General features: G+C 34.0%; 2 protein-coding genes across 2 annotated transcripts in view; one reads left to right on the forward strand and one right to left on the reverse strand.

Moving 5' to 3' along the window:
- LOC106637920 (uncharacterized) overlaps positions 1-18,394 on the forward strand; it is a 143,120-nt gene that overhangs the window by 96,703 nt on the left and 28,023 nt on the right. The window lies entirely within an intron of this gene.
- LOC149374296 (vascular endothelial growth factor receptor 2-like) overlaps positions 1-18,394 on the reverse strand; it is an 80,952-nt gene that overhangs the window by 61,935 nt on the left and 623 nt on the right. Inside the window, 2 exon segments of the mRNA XM_089593972.1 lie at positions 844-995; positions 1,597-1,733. Coding sequence (XP_089450098.1) covers positions 844-995; positions 1,597-1,733 — 289 coding nt within the window.

Here is an 18,394-nt window from a genome sequence, read left to right on the forward strand (position 1 = left end):
CCCGCAGTATTTTCAGCCGTTAGTATATAAATGCCATCATGAGAAGTAGAAATATCCTCTAAGCGTAAGCTACTCGTAGATTTGTTGTACTTTGTTAATGTTGAGTAGCCTGTAAATAAAGACGTATGAATAATGCGGCGACGATTATCCATCCTGAAAAGCAGTATACTTCTTAATAACACGAATTTCAATGGATAAGTCATATGTTTATTGGTTCAAATGTTTGAAATAGTTCTATTTGTTACCACTTTAAAATTGGTTTTGGGCATCCAGTAACGTAAGCCACAAAAGTTACAGGTTCCCCTTTGATGCCGTACACGTTTTCATTAACAGGCGACAGATTTATGTATGGATTGTTATAATCTGTCAACACAAAACAGTAAGAGCATTAAAAGAGTAATCAAAAACAAGTATCCGTGACTTACCATACACGCAAATATTTACTACAACACTTTTTTTTGTTTCATTAAACGATGATGTTACTTGGCATACATAATTCCCTTGATCACCATAAGTTACATTATCAATAATTAGCTCAGATGTTATTATATTGAATCTGTCATCTTGTTTTATAACTTCCTTAACGGTATTCGAAATTGTTCTAGAAGTCTAACAGATGTTCACATTTAGAAAATGTATTAAAAATAGTGCATGCAAACTTTTGTCCTCACTCAAAAATTTTTAATGGTGTTTTAATTTACCGTGTTCTGAGGAATTTTCCAAAAAACGTTGTAAAGAGCCTCTCTCCTGATTTTAATGGTACATTTAACACCTAATTTTGAGCCGATTGTGACGCCTGTGGAACCATTTATTTTTACGATTGGTTGGCTTAGACAAACATACCGTGAAGAGTAGGGAACCACTATTTTTATCGTGGATGATGAATTGTTTTGATTGACTGAGCTAGTAAATACACCTATAGAATCCATATTTACATCCTTAATAATATATCCAATTCTAGGATCAAAAGTTGTTTTTTTGCTGAGTTCAAATACCTAAGAAAATAAAAAAATATTTGTGAAATTAGCAATACTTAGTCGATGGATAAATATTTTAATAGATTACGTTACTTTATTCTTTCTTTTTAAAGTAACATTGAACTCAGGGGAAGTCGTTTGGCACGGAAGAATTATGTATCCCCTACACCCAGACGCCAGTAAAAAATTTCCTTTGTTATTTATATGTACGAATACATTCTTATTAGCTGTACAAGAAAATTTGCCAATTTTTAAATTAACGCATAAAGAAATTGCATTAGAATTTTTAAATACAAATTTTTTAATAAGAGAAGAGACAAATTTTGTGGTTTTCTTACATTTAACATAAACGTATATCCAAGTAACCTGTGGATGATTGTAGTTTTTGAACGTCAAGTTTGTTATATGTTGGTTTTCATCAGCGCAACAATACCAGCCAGTATCTCCAAAAACAGCTGATGATTTTATTAATGTCTTGTAGGTGCTCCTAACTTCGGGTTTTATGTCAACTTGAGAAGTTGTCTTTTTTTCAACGAATAAATAAGTTGTCATCATTTTAAAAAAAATTATTAGTTTGAAACCCATAAAAACATACAGTAGTTAAGGTAATCAAACTTACCCTTCCGTTTGTGTCACTTGTGGGAAAATAAAATTTGATATAGCCATTGCTCGTGCAAGTTATATTAAGGGTTTCTCCTTCATTTATCTGCAACTCGGTCACATTAGGATAGAGTTGAGGCTTGAATCCATGGCAGCCTGTAAATATTGTTATTCTCATAAATTGATCCCGTTCAAAATATATTTTCAATTCGTAGTTTGAAAGTAGTAGTTCCTTTAGAAAAGCTTACTGTGCACAAAGCTTTAAATGAGACCGATAACTGAAAAATCGAAACCAACGCGAGAGCACTACAGGCTACAAATCTTTATTTTACCAAGGTTATTTCTACCGTTATACACATACAATCCATTTTCTGCACTACAATACTCGACTTCTTCCCTTATATCCATGAATATTCCTCCATCTTTTTGACTTCCAAGAAAATTAAATCAGTACAGTAAAAGTACCAAAAATTGTTTAGCGCACAGTATTCTAATACAAAAAATTATATTTAACTCAAATTTTACAAGGTTTAACTTTTGGAAGAGTGCGAAGAGCTTGGTTCTAGCACGGTCAGCAAATTAGTACTATTTATGCGTGAATCAAGTGTCTCTTGCATTGGTTTTTTGTTGTTTTTGGTATGCTCTAATTAACGCAATTCATATTTTGTGACACATCATTTTCGCACTGAAACACGAAAAAGTACCTATTTAAGAGCAATCCAGAGAAAATTAATGTTTCCTAACTTATCAGTTGTTTCAGGTACCTCAGAATTGTTTTAATGAAAATAAATACAGTATATGTTTTATTTTCTAAGATTAAACTTACATACAGCCTGCAACATCAAAGCACCAGCAAGTGCACATAATTTGGTAATATTTACATCTATTTACACGTGCTACCATAAACACATTCATGTGAAATTTACTTGTAATACTTTTTTAATTACGTATAAGATGGTCTATAAATGATGCTCATAAAATCAGAGTTGTAGATTTATACTTTTTTATGTGTTATTAATACTTTTATATTCATGTACACATACGTACATTTATTTTCTCAAACCTTTTAGTTACACCCTTCATATTCCCAATAGTTAAAAATAAGAAGAACTCTATAGTGTAACCTTTATGTCAAGCCTATATTATACATTTAGTGAAAATTTTCCATTTAAATGTTAGCGGGCGCGGCTTACAACATGGATGCCGTTGCCATGTTACTGGATGCCCTTTTGTTAAAAAGAGACGCAACTGTATGAACTGTGACTTTATTTAATTTTTTTCTTATTAGATTGTTGTGGCAGTTTACTGTATTAGTCACTGGGATTACCCACTCATCTGTGTGTACGGGTAATGCCACACCCATTTTGCCAATCACTTAACTGATATCGATAAGTTGTAGACGACAAAGTTGTAGTTTTTAAAAAAAATACACGTTGTAGTCTGTCATGTAATGCAGATGTTCTGTAACGTAAAATAGATACAGAAACTGAGAAAAATTCGTTTTTGCTCTCGAAAAAAAAGAAATTGAAATTTTACATCAAAGTATTAAGCATGAAAGTTGTACAGTTCATTAAAATAAAACTTTTTGTTTGGCAAGTTTTTCCTGTAGTGCCATCTGAAAACTATAATTATTAAAAATGCTTTCAGGTATGTTGTAGCAATTTTTTAAAAATTTTATTGCTAAATACTTCAGTTCATGGATGATTGTAACATTGTTGAATCTAACAATTATAGAAAACAAAAATCTTGACTTAAAATTGCATCCTTGAAAACTTTTCAGTACCATATGTAGAATTTGGTACTTGACGGTATCGATACTACGATTTGGCTACTATTTTTAGATGTAAATCCTTGTATAAAGGCACGTACATGCCAAAATAGGATGCCAGCAATTTATGATGTTTTATTTATACACACATCATATATTTCTTTTATAGAAAGCTCGAGAAAGAAAAGAAATTGAAACTTTACAACAAAGTATTAAGCATGAAAGTTGTACAGTTCATTAAAACTAAATTAATTAATTTCATTAATCAACTTAACCATTGGTATTTTTATCTTGAAACTATAAACATGTGTTTATAAAGTTTGCATTATTTATATTGTATTGCACGATTTCTTCAGAAAAAATTATAACTTTGGTGATACGTTAGTTATTCAGTATAATTAAAACCAGCAGTGAAATTAATAATTATTTTACGTTAGTGACTATTTAAGTGGGAACAATAATGATAAAATTTATTTATCATTTTCAAATAAACTGATATACTCAACTAAAATATTTGGTTAATTTGTACTATTACCAAATTAATCATTTTTATAAAAGTTTTTTTTCTTTGCTAGGTACAATTTTTTTCAATGGTAACAATATAAATTTAAAAAGTTTAAATAGAAGAATGTGTAGGAAAATTATAATTTATAGATTGTCTGTCAGCTACTTATCTCTTAAGCCGTAATCTGAACTTTATTTAAAACTGAGACAAAAAAAAGCGCGAGGAAGACCAGCCTCAAGCTACTTCTTAAGGTAATTAGAGCGGGTAGTACCGTATCTATAACTGGGTACCCATGATTTGTAAGTAAAATATACATACCTGATAGCGTGACTACGAAAATAAGTAGTTTTGCCCACTGACGAAGAGTCAATGGGTTCTTCAAACATCGAGGACTTGACATTGTTTACTGCAGAGCGTGTCCGATTCTTTACGATTGTACTTTGTAAATCAAATAATTGAGGCTTGAAAGTTGGCACCTGACTTTAGCTTAATCTGTTTACACTTTAGTACGATGGAAGAAACGTTGTAAAACTAAATGACTCGTAGGTGTATCGCTTAATCAAGTAGCTGCTCGGTACTTTCATTGCAGTGGTCAAACAAAAAATTGGAGAATTATACACTCAGTCTGTGGACATACTGGGAGGTGGCTAAGCTTTATCAGCCACTACTATGCATATATGTGTGATTGTGATTTGTTAAACAGCAATTAAGCTCGTTCACGCTGAAATAGAGGAAGAGAACTTACTTACCATCTGTTTCAGTCACATATCCTCCTCTGTTGACACCCCACCATTATGTTGCTAAGTTACACGTTTTGATATCTTGGAGCCTGAATGGTTGGATATTGGATACCGTTAGTAACATTTTTTGAATATTTTATTTAAAAATTTTTATCTATTACGGCTAAAGGTATTTCACACCAAAGACTATATATGATTCGAGTAGTTAATCGGAGGGGTACGATATTATATTTGATAATTTTGCTTGGAGCTCATTGAACTACAAAATAATATGGGCTAATTGATTAAGACTTTTTATATTTCCTCATTCATTAACTCTAGTCAACAATCATAAGTGGTAAAAATATGACTTGAACCTTTAATGTAGTTTTGTAGACAGTGGAAAGTCAAACAAGTACAAAAAGTCCGGTAGTTGAAGCGTATAATAAGTTAATCTCTGCCATCTTAAAGAGAGTCGTTTTAACCAGTTACAAATAGAGTATAATTATTGGGAAAAATTGTTTTTTTTTCCAACCAAGGCATTAGCTTCAATTGTTGTTAAACAAATTACGACTTCCCTTTCTTTGAGTATAACCCCGGTTTATTTGTGGTGGTAACAATCGGCTAAGAATATTATCTGTACCGAGGAAACTCTAAGATTAGGAACCAACATACAAACAATGATTGTGTTTATATGTCGGAGGGCGGGTTCATGGCCCTGTGTAAAAGAGCGAAATTGCTCAAATTGCCGATTATGTACAATACTTAAAAATATTTATTATCAAGTTTCAAAATTTATCTGTTGAATAATCAATTAATTCCTGCACCATATACAGCAATTGTTTATTGATTATTACTTTATTGAGTTCTGAATATTTCCTTAATTTAATTAATTTAATAATTTAAAATCTTTTTCAACTTATTCAATATTTTTCTAATCTAATATCTTTTTTATTTTATTCCTGTCCCTTTTTGGGGTTCAGATAATATTCTCAGTTTATTAAACGATTTCAAATCTTAACAGCTATTTTTCTAGTTTTTATCTTAAACTATAAAAAGGAACTCGCAATCTTATGTGGAGGGGAAGGTTTGCTTAAATAAGTACAATCAATTTATTTTTAATTATCTTATATTTATTCAATCATATGATTCTAAGGAAATATATCTTAAATTTTTACATGTATTAATTGTATTTAATTGATCGCAATTATTTACGTTAATAATAAAAAACAATATATAATATACTCGATAATTTACTTAAAATTTATCCGCCCTTTTAATAGAGAATTTTACATAAATGACAATTTAAATTTTCCCTCCTTAATATTTCTGCTTAAACACGTAAGGTTAGACTAATGCGAATTTTTATTACAACCGCGGAAAGTAAGTGTGAGGTAACTACCTATCCGACCAAGTCACGTAAGGTTAGGTCGTTCTCAGGGCCCTTGGGTGTCTTGAGCACTGCTCAAGTCGTCAACCCAGGAACTTCGCCTAAGAACGTGGTCGCTAACCCTAGTGCCTTGACTACTTGGGGATGCGTCGTCTCCACGCTTAAAGCGGTCGAGCACCGAAAGTCCAAGTAGGTACCGGTTAGTGGAAGTGTTACCTTGTTGGTGGTGTACACACTGTACACACTTACTTTTCAGCAATTGGCCTTCGTACTTCGTCTGTTTCTCTCCCTTCGTGCTCGTAGCGGTATTGTACCGGTGCACGGCAAAGTTCCAGGTCTGGGTGAGCAACGGATATACCGCGTCCCAGGCTCGCTGAAAGAGGAACTCTTTTTTTTGCACAATGGTGCCTTTTATGCTAACGTTATTTCCTTTTGAGTGGCAGGTTTTTCCTTCTTTGGGTGAACGCGCTCTAGCGTTTTCTTAACGTACTAGACGCACATTCCCCGCGCGCGGCGTTCAAATTTGAATTTTCAAATAGGAATTTTTTATAAAATGAAATATATGTATATATAGAAAAAATGTGTACTATTGAATTGTCTCTTAGACGGATTTTTTATTACAAGAAAATATAATAAATAAAAGAATATAAATATAAATATAAAGCGTGTATTATAAATTCTAGGTAATAGAAGTGCCCCCTTGCAAAATAGTGAAAATAAATCGAATTCCTTTTACATTCTGGCTTGTAACTCCTTTCATGTTGGTCTGATAGAAAAAGTGCAGAAGAGAAATTGTTCGTGATTAAATTTTTCTGTACCCCTAGCAGACATCGTATGATGGCGTTTGGTAGGCACTCTGTGGGTTGCCTACTTAGTATTTGAGGGCGTACGTATAGGTAGCGTAAGGGACACAGTGTGTAAGAGTAAGAAAGATTACTCCATTACTATCAGTTATCAGAAGAAGATAAATTAAAATAGTAATTAATTTTATTTATTCATTCATTTATAAATATCGCTTGTGACAATACATTATCATACATTCATTTTTACAATTAGGATTTCAATAGTGAAAAGTACTTATTATAAAATAGTTTGTGACTTTGATTACTTTCATTTATATTTCATTATTGTTTAATGAATCATCGGGTAGCTTTATATTCTCCTTATTCATTCTAGTAGCTCTTCTTCCTCTGTAGTATTTGGCGTTTTTAAAAATAATGCTGAGTTGATAAGGAAGAATAAACATTAATTTTTTTTTACCAATATTTTATTTGCCATGACAGATACTTAACTTAATACGTAATTGAAAATAGGGACGGTCATTTGATTGCACAATTTACTTTGCTTACCGCTACACTATATGATTCAAAGATTATATAGTATAATATAAAATTTTATATTATACATACATTGTATCTAATCATAATGGATCCAACTTTTTTCATTCCATTACTCATTTAATTTTATAGAACTTTTCGTACTGGCATTTTTTTAAGCTTTATTTTAGTGCCACATTAGTACGCACTCTATCACTGTTGAGCGTTCCATCGGTCATCTCATTTTTGTGCAAAATGATAGTACCTTTATAAGCACTTTTTTAAGGACTTTTTTGACTATTATGCTAAAATTACTGTAAACAAAATATAAAAATCACATATCAATAACCAGAGTGTAAGACTATAATGAATTTTATCAAATTAAAAATTTTATATGGAACATGAAAATTATCTCTTGTTTAGTTGTGAATAGTACCAACATCTGGAATAATCAATTCGAATAAGTGGGCATTTGATAAAGGGTCCAAGTGCCAAGCAACTGAACTTTATTCGGACTGATAACTCAAAATAGTTCGTGATACATGTATATCCCTTACAAACCCTTTGTTAAATGATTGAGTTTCAAGATAATTTCCAAACGCATGTTGGGTGATTCTCGCTTAAATCATTTAATGTATGTGTATCAGGACTTTTTCTGCAGTAGTTTGAAGTCTCAATACTACAATTCCTTTTTCAAAAAAGACAGTATTTCCTGCAGATCAAAAATTCATCAAACAATATCTAGACGCAACAGAATAGATAACTCAAAAGTATACTTAGTGTAGTGAGTAAATGATCAAACACTTCATGTTTGATATTTTAATCTTATTACGAACATTGTATGTAACAGTTTTAGGAAAATTCATCAGAAAACACTGTATGATGAAGGTCCTTAACAGTTTAACGTGAAAAAAATTCGCAATGCAGTAGCATTGATTTTCTGCTAAGATGTACACTTACTTATGACATACGTTTTCACGTATAAAAAATCATAGTTTATGAAACTAACTCACAATAAAATGCGTATAAAATAAAAATGAAAAAAAAAAAACCAGTGGACAGTGGGTGCGTGGGTACCCAAGTATAAAATTATACTTCTATGAAATTCCATGGCAAATAATATATAAATTTAAGTATACCTTCTATGAAACGATATTGTGTCCAAAGGTGGTGCAGTTACTGCTGGAATGAGTATATGTATGTTGATTGAAGGTGGTTTCAATAAATTTTTTTTTTTTTTAGATAAACAAAGTACAGAGAACAGCCATGGTACGACGTGCTGCCAGGCTGGCCGGTATAAAAGTACCCGCTTTCATCGAATCTTCCGATTATTTCAAAATAACTATCTATTCTGATAACATCTTCAATATCGTGTGTGCATCTGCCACATACGCTGACACACTCATTCTTACAATTTGTTGCGTATACGACACCCACAGTATTTATTTAAAAGAAGACTTAGAAAAGATTGGAAAACCAGTTTTATTAATAAATATTTATTCAATTATACATTGTATAAAGTTGATGATCAACATTTTGTCAATAAAATATGTTAGAAACATACTTATAATGCATGCGTAATTAATGATTGTCAAATAAAAAATAAAGATAGATAAATGATAATTTCAAAGTGAAATTTTTTGTCAAGGTACAACTCTAATTTTCCGCACATGAGCGACAAGTCCCTTAGTACATATACTCATTGATACCGACTAAAGGGTACAGCTCAGCACGCAGCCCCGGTATCAAAGGACCGGGAGAAAAAAATAATTACTCTACTACCAGTGATTCCCAAGCACGTGCATTTTATCCTCAAAATTAATGCGTACAAGAGCTTTGTTACACCTGATGTGTGATACGCGTGGCAGGATATTAAGGCTGAGTTGACGCTCCTTTGTGCAACCCTTGATTATCCGATTTCGGACTGGCAAATGCGTGACGTGTGAGCAAAGTATTACAAAACTCATGAGTAATGATTAACGATAAGCCCTACACTACGTATGATTAAGTAATCACTCCGTATCGAAGTAATTTTCCATTCCAGTCGATGGGAATCGAATATAATTATTAATCGTTTCAAAGCCAGCCCGTCAATTAATTTCAAATCACAGGAATCACTCGGCTGCAAGCGCGAGGCATAGGTCGGAAAGTTTCATTAGAACACTCCACACTGGTTCCGCACACGTTGCTGCGGGTGCGTACCCTCGAAATAACAAGTCACGCCGAACTAATTCTCGAGCGCGCGTCGGTACTGTTGAAAAGTACGAGCTGGCGAAGCCACACTCGGCAAAGGTAAATCGGAAAATGAAGAGATCGCTGAGTGCGTGCTTATGGCCTTAAATATGTTAACTATTTATGCGCTCGTAAGTTCGGGGCTTAGAGCTGCTTGAAGGGGTACGGGGTGGAAGATGTATACGGTTGGGTGTGGGGCGAGCAACTGCTGCGCGCTATTATGGTGCTACTTTCTCGTAGGAGCAACGATTGCATGGCTTTCCGCTTAATTAAACGATTCCGCCGGTCGACAAGATTGGGTGGCTTCGGTGCGTTTAATTTCCAGAAGGTCGCTCGAAGGGAAAAAGGGTGGGCGGGAAAGAGTCATCGGTTGAGAGAGAGGATTTGTTGGGTAGAAAAATAGAATTGGATCCGTGTTTGCTGGTAAACTACGAGTTTGTACAAGTGTTTACGAATATTAGGCTAATTTTTAATGAAAGAGTCTATCAAAGTTAACCAGCCTCAACTAATTACGTGCACTTAAAGCGATTTATTAAGAAACATACGGATAATCATAACCGAAAGTTCTATACAAAACATCAGAAAACCATACATTGTGAATCATAAATTGATATTGTTAATCATACGACATGATCAGTTTACCTACTTTTTAAATTAACTATGAGATGAGGGAAGGTGATAATTAAAGTAGCAGGTGTCAATAAAGGATAAATAGTGTACAACCAATGTTTTTAATCGTGTAATCATGGTAAGTCCTCGCTTTAAAGATGAATTGTCTCCGTGACCGAAGCTTTTTTATTTGTTTTGTCATTGGCTGAAACTAATCACGTAGTGCGTTTACAGAAGAAAAAGCCAAAGTATACTTTAATATCTATATTATATTGTATAATTTATACATGTGACTATTATAGGCTTTTCATCTGTCCTAAAAATTCTTACCTCTACCATCTTATCTCTTACACACATCTAATATCTCTTACCTCTTACCTCTACCATCTAACCCGGTGTACCAACCTTCTTAAAACTGATAGTGACTTTACCGATGAATTAGCCAGATATTATGGAAAAGAAATCCCTTGGTAAAGGGTTCAGAATATGAAAAAAAGCTATTTTTCTTAAAAATTAGAGAAAAAATATCCTGGGTGCCTATTCTGTTAAAAACGCCCGAGAAAAAAATCTTGATATTCTTCGATGCAATTCAAACCCCTCGAATTTCTCTGGCTTGGATACCAAGCAATTAAATGATGTTAATCTTTATTCAACTTATAAATTCAGATCATTTTTCAACCAATCACACAAATAATAAAAAGGCTTTAGTCATGTTACAATCTTTTATGGAAAAAAAGTTAATGTATTATGAAGGTAAAATACAATAAATTTTTTGTGCTTTCAGTAGAAAAATGCAACGTACTCATGTTTTTGTGTAATCGTATATTACCGATTATGAAATATGTCAATAATCGTTTGTGTAATAACACTTTTTTTACTTAAGGTATTTTTGTTTATCTTTGGACGTTTACACATCCTCACAGTAGGGAAAATAGGGTTTACACCTGCTGTGCATGCAATTTAAGTTGAATGAACCTCAGCCCCTAACTTGACACGTTTAAAATTGTTTCCACTTAGTCATAATATGTTACTTAACAAAAAAAAAAAAAAAAGAAAAAAAAAATGAATAAAAGATACAAAAAGAAGCGCAACCAACACAAGTATTACACAAAAACAGCTGCAATAGTATAACGCCACGGAAAAAAAAGTGTCCATCCAATGTGAGAAAAAAATTACTTTTTTTGCTTGAGAATACATAAAAAACTAAAACAAATCACTCAACTGATTGCGCCGTTGACTGACCCTTCGATATTCGAAAGAGAATTGCGACTACACGCGAAAGAGATGCAGGCACACCGAGCTCTGTGGGCAGTAGACCGCGTTCATTAAAAGTTTTAGCTCGACTGGCTCCTGCCTAATACGAATGACGACCACTGCTGCAGAAATCGTCGAGTAAAAAACTGTTGACTGCAGTTAAAGAGAGGAAAAAAAGAAAAAATATCCAGCTGACGCGTGCAATTCGTCGCACTCGCGATGATTTCAAATCCACGCGAAATACTGTGCGCCAACGCGTGCGTATGAGTGGTATATTGACTGCGCGAAAGAGTAAAATATCCGCGCCATCGGAAAATGGATTTATTCAGAAATTCATCCCAAAGAAGCGAGCAATTTCTTCCCTTCGAGATTATTCGCGTATACGTGTAGTTCCGAAAAGGAAGCGCTCGTCAGCCGCGTTTGTACAGCTCCGGCATATTTCTCCGGACGAATTATTCATCGATTATTCGCACCAGCGGAAAACGCGATATCTCAAGAGACGGGGTTTTTACATATAGCTGCAGCACTCGAAAGTCGCGAGGCCAAAGGGCCAGGGGGGAAAAAACAGCATCGACAGTACTTATGCATGTATTCATGAAACTCGATGCTATACGGACGCGTCTCTCTAATAACGCTTGTGCTTTTAAGCGGGCTCCCTCGGTCGTGTTCCTTGCATTTTGTCTCTCTCTCTCTCTCATCCACTCGATTCCCTACTTCTGCTGCTCTAAGTGCTCGAGCGAGCATCCATATGCACATACGAAAGTCTGCCCTCGCGCTTTGTGCTGCATTGTTATTGTACTGACGCGCGTAACGCGATGCGCTGCACGAAAGTAGTGGCCAGTAGAAAGCTCGCGCTGTGATCGGACGACCACCAAAAATCAAACCCCCCGTGCAAACTTACATATATTTCTTTGACAGTCGTCGCTCTTTAATAATTTTATTACTTTGTGCTTGTACCCCAAAATCAGATCCCGTCTAGGGTGCGGTAAGGGAACGGGGAGACATTAAAGTAAGAGGCAGCAAAAGAGGAGCGCATATATATAATATGCACTGGGGCACGCGTTACACGTATTCGCAATTAATAATATTGCATTAGCTGCGCTCGCGGGGACTTTCCAAGTGTCATAGAGAAGCCGGGAACTCAAGGAGGGTGGCCGGGGAGCACTTGCACACTTTGCTCGAGGATAATTGAGGCCGGCGCTCGGATTTTCATTATACTTGATGAAAGTCTTGGTGGGGCGCGTTTTTCGTCTTTCTTCCCTCGTGTCTTCCACTCGCGACGAAAGTTTCGATTGACTTTTGCTTTTAGCTACGTTTTTCGAGCGTGTCTGAGGGTTCGGAAGTGGAGCTCGGGCTTTTTTTGGGACGGCGCTTTTACTTATTTCGACGGGGATATGCTGCTGACAAAGGACACTGGAATAGACTTATTTGCTTTTTCTCGGTACTTATGAATATTACTCGAGGATTTTTTAGGAAGATTAACTGTTCCGAAAATGGAATATGCAGCGGGTGTAGTTGACACTCTTACTGCTACTTGTTACAATGTATTGGGAAAGTATATAGATTTCTTAGCCCTGCGAACTTGACTCTTTCAATGTAAATATACCTTCTGAACGTTGAATTACCATAAATTGCAAATAAACAACCTCTTATTAATTTTGATATTATGTCAAAATTTTTATTTTTTAATATGATCATCTTGTCGTACTTATCTTACCTTGTGATTTTTGTACAAAGCATTGTTAAATTAACCCGAAATTTTGCACGATTCGCACACATATGCTACTTTTCTGTAATTCGATGGTAGGAAGTGATATTGATAATATCTTTGTTTAATTTAGCAAGAATGTAACTTATATGATTTGAGAATAAACAATGTCCCATGTAAGATGGCACCAGCCAAAAAGAAAAACCATTCCATCGTTTTTTAATAATCCCCCAAAATGAAAAAGCTTATTCATCGTTTTCATGTAAGAATGCCATAAAAATCTTGTCACAATACAGTAATTATGAGGCTAGATTCGGATTAACTGCATACAAAATTATATATGCACTTTAAATACTCTGCAAACTGATAACCTTTTTAACATTAGATTTTACTTTTTTTAACATTAAAGTTGATTGAGAGTAACAACGTGATTCTTATCATCTTCTACTCTAAGATCGATGAATCATTTTTTTTCTTTTTCATTTCAGACAATAAAATGTTGAAATATAATTAAAAATGAGCTGCGTAAAATTTAACATTAGTGAAACTATTGGTATATGTATCTGTTTCACAAAAATCAATGTGTAACATCTGTCTTTATTTACGCTCCTGATATTCATGCATATTCCGTACACGTGATGTCAAAATTAGATTCAATACACGTGCAAATGCGATTAATGTAAATAGATTCTAAAATTTAGAAAGTAAATTGAAATTTTTTTATAGACGTCAATCTGAATGTTTCCTACTTGTGGTTAATTTATTCGTTAATATAGTTATGTTACATAGATCAAAAATTTAACTATTATAACATAAAAAACATATTTGCATAACAAAATTATGACATAAAGTACAAGTATAATAAATATTATTACCTACAGACACATACATAAACAGATATTGATATGAACATCACTAATGACAACTATTAAAAGTAGGCATGAAAAATACTAGTCGTTATGTTTATATCTATTTTGATATTTGCATTTATAAGCGCATAGGTTTGCATCAATTATTTTAATGTTGAAAATAGTTTTTCACAATTTTATTAAACGATTTTATCAACTGTTTAGTTTACTGCTTCAAAAAGATAGAAATGATTAAATTAAAACAAAACTAGTGAATCGAGAGATTTTACTTGATTTGATTCTGGTAGTCCATTGTCAAAGTTATGTCATAAAAATTTCAACAAGATCTTTGTCTGAACCGAAATTACTGATAAATCGTTATATTAAATTTTTTCAAATTTTTTTACATTTGTTCTATTAATTTCAATCTTTTTCGTTGCAGATCCTACTGTTTCTGTGATTTAATTTGTCAAGAAAATCAATGGGTCACCACGTGAAATTTTATTGAAAGTTAAAGATTTCTTAAATAACGAAGCAATAATCACAATTCAATGTTTTAAAATTGAAATTCCGTTAAAATTGAACAAATTACAAAAACATTTTCATTTCTTGATTTCTTTCCAATATAATAATTATATAAAAATTACTGTTATTTGTAAATCACAAAATGTCACTTGAAAACTTACACAACACAAATACAAGCCCCACTATGTTAACAAAAGCTTCATGATCCTCCAAAAAAACAATTCAAACATCCACCAATTGTTTTTAAGATTCAACCAAGTATTTGTTACAAACTCTTGTTGATCTTCCCTTAAATCTATAACATGGATTTGAGCTACACATTTCTACCCACGTAGAAGCTCAAATGTAATTATTTTGGCATCGTATTATTTAAAGCAAAATTTGTGGTCACTACAGTATTAATATTATACCATTAAATTCCTCATCAAATTAGTTGTGTAACCATTGTTACTATTTGCAACTCTTCTGAAAACCTAAGATTCCGAAATAACTAAGGAATATGTCTTCTACGTGTACCAAAGAGGACCTAGAAGAAGAAGGATTGGCCAAACAAGGTTTTTACAGAGCCGTAGGGCTCATCCACTTTCTTTCGCTCAGAGCCGGGTTACATGATCTCTGGAAAGCTTTCCGAATCTCACGCACACGCGTGTGCCCACCCCTTTCCTTTTAAAAAAGAAAGAGATGCAGGACTCTCCATAGCTCTTCCGAAACAAAGTAAGATAGAGGGGATTCATACGTGCTCTCTGGCGTAAAAAGGCTGGGGCGCGAGATTAAAATGTATGGGAAAACAAAGAGAGCAGTGCATTCAAAACGTCATGCAGGCGGCTGATAATTCCTCGGGTAGCGGGAGAGAGGCAGATAGATGAGCGGGTGATTCGTGTAATGCAATGGACCCCTTGCACGTGTGAATATGGGTGTGGTGGATGCACAGGAGCTTCATTGATGGCAGCTGATGATGAGTGATTGGGTTTTTCAATTTTGCCCTTTCGACGGGGTCGCTCGACAGATGGGTTCGTAGACGAACGTGTTCGTGGTATTTGCACACCAGAGTGTACCTGTGTGGGTAGAAGCTTGCGCTTTTGGATTTCGAGATGGGAATCTAATTTTTGCCGGTTCGACGTATTTCTGTGAGTGCGGGTCACTGTTTTGCGAAAAAAAGCTCCACGCGTGGAAATGGATTTTAGTTTGCTGGAGTTTTAATTTTTTTTTTTTTTTAATTTGAAAAAATAAGTACTTTGAAAGTTTGCTTTTATGTTACATAAAATTTGAGAGGGAATTCGAACTACGTACCTGCGTTTTGTAAATCAACTTCAGCAGGAATTTTTTACTCAAAGTTTCTCTCTGAAGGAGTCTAGGTTTAAGCTTATTTATTTTCCACTACTTTTTACGAAAACTTAAAAAATTTAAAGAAACAATTATTTGATTTGGCATAAAAGTACCATTAAGTTGGTTTTTTTTACAATCCAAGTCTATTAAAAAAAAAGTAATTCAATTCATCCTATTTTATAAGTGCAAAAAGATAATAACTATTTACAACTTAACAATATTTACAACGTAACATACTAAAGAAACAAAGCTTTACAATTTCCACATTGTACTTAGGTCATTATTTTTTTTCTTTACCAAAATAAAGATGATGGTAGAGAATATAGAATATATATCTCCAAGAGATACATTCTATATTCTCTGATGATGGTACGAAAAACGAATATTATGATCTTAACCTCAAGATCCAGATACTAACTATGAAAAAATTGACAATTTTTATGATGAATCCAGTACATGATGGATTAGATTCAGGATGCACTCGATTCACTGAATTCATTTCAAATCCAATTTACCTGAGTTTAATCACTCAGAGTGTCAAAAATATTTTATACAAAAAGTACACTGGTCTTGCACACTTTTTGATACTATATATATATGCTATTTTAATTAAGTACTACAAAAGTGAAATCAAAAAACCTTTTTGACACTCAACGTGAAGTTCAACTTTTCATGCCTGCTCACATCATACGAAGTGTTGGAATTCCAGCATCGTTTGTGAAGTGATGATTTTTCTCACTAGTAGTTGGAGTAATAGTTTTACTCGTAGATATTTGCACACTGATGCCCAAAAAAGTACTACAAGTTGAAATTATGATAGCCACACTAATGTGACTTATATACCTCCTTTTTGCTTAGACAACACAACTCATACTCATGCGAAAATTATACACGTATGTGCAGTAGTTTTGATTGCGTAATATATTGATGTTAATCGCTCCATTTTTCAAGTAAAAAAATTAAATGATCACAGTCGTTGTAAGGTGAAATAGTTCTCAAGACTTTCATAACGATAAACATCATAATTCACGTATATATACATAATACACATAATTTGAAAAATCATAATGAAAAATATGCTCAGGGTGAAGAATCTTTAGCTCAGTCATATTCAATAACTATACGGTAATCCACCTATTAGCGGGTACACACGATCAAGGCTTCAATAACTTCAATGGAATCAATACCATTGACCATCTACATAACGGCGGTGTTGACAATGTCCAACGCGATCTGCTTATCCAACAACGAAATCAATGGCCACACATCTCAAATATTTATTTACCGATAAGCAGAACACGTGTGTGTACATGCACATAATCGTACGTACGAGCCTCCGATGCGAATCGTTATTCATTCCATTAGCGTTTGTTGGCTCGGCAAGCACGCCGGTGCAAGCAATACAAGCCAGTGCCAGCAAAGTAAAGGGCCGAGTAAACGCAATTATGACAAAATCAATCCGTCGCAACCCGAGCTGTACTCGAATGGCTACAGCAAATATATCCGGCTATGGCTGCTCGATAGGATACTGTGCTAGTCAGTCACGAGGAGGCGCACGCGATTTTCCGTTTCTTTCGTACACTGATCGAAGTGTAAGGTACATCTTCATCTGTGATCTATTCTCCAGTTATCATCCGAAATAAATGATGAAGTATATGCTGAAGTTTTATGGATACATTAATAATAATGTAGAATATGGTATAAATGAATTTTCGTTTTCATTTTTATTTAATAAGAAACCTCGAAGATAGCCATATCACGAGACTATGATTCTTGGTTGATGAAATTTTTTAAGTTTTTTGGCGAAAAACTATTGCACGACGATACCTCTGTACAATTGCAATGAAAGACCATTGGATTATCCTGCCGGTCTGAACATTTATCTGCAATTATCCTTGCACAAACGCTTAAATGGTAATCTTTGGATATGCAATGGACAACAATGAGTAAATTTCTCAGCACCCATCAGAGCGTTAGTTGTACGGTAGGCAGGCACTTTCTACAATAACGCGTAAAATTTCACGCAAATTTTACTTACCATCATAAAGACGTGTTTGTATTAATTCAGAGTCATCAATTCTCACGCGAGTACATGTTTATATTGGCAACACGTATGTTTTGATTGTACACGTTGCTTGTGTAAAATCCTACTCATGATTGTGGAAAGCATTAGTCCCTGAAGGAGATAGTAGTATATTATTTTATAGAAGGTAAAAAAAACTATAAAAAGTCGAGTTTTAGTATTGAATACCTCGAATATGACATATAGCTTTTAACACTTCCAGTTATTCGAATGAATCATGACTCATGATTCATGAGAAATCCTGACTTAGGTCAATTTAAAGGAACTTTGAAAACACTCTCTTCTACCTAAAGTTAAATACAACCTTCTAGAACATATTCTCCAAGTTTTAACAAAATTGTCAGATCATTGTCTATAAGTACTCCCCGACCCATGCTTTCTGTCCAAATACTTTAAACCAATCCTCGGTCCGCCCCGAAATCTGAGGTATTTTCTATGTACATTGGTAACATACTGCGGAGAGAAAACGTAAGAGTGGAAGGGAGTGGAAAAACGATGAATTGCAACCAAGATAGTGAGAGGCGTCCTCGGCAG

This window comes from Copidosoma floridanum, unplaced genomic scaffold (assembly GCF_036245765.1).
Source record: "Copidosoma floridanum isolate Cflo_tuat_1 unplaced genomic scaffold, Cflo_Japanese_pri ptg000020l, whole genome shotgun sequence".
NCBI classification, from domain to species: Eukaryota; Metazoa; Arthropoda; class Insecta; order Hymenoptera; family Encyrtidae; genus Copidosoma; species Copidosoma floridanum.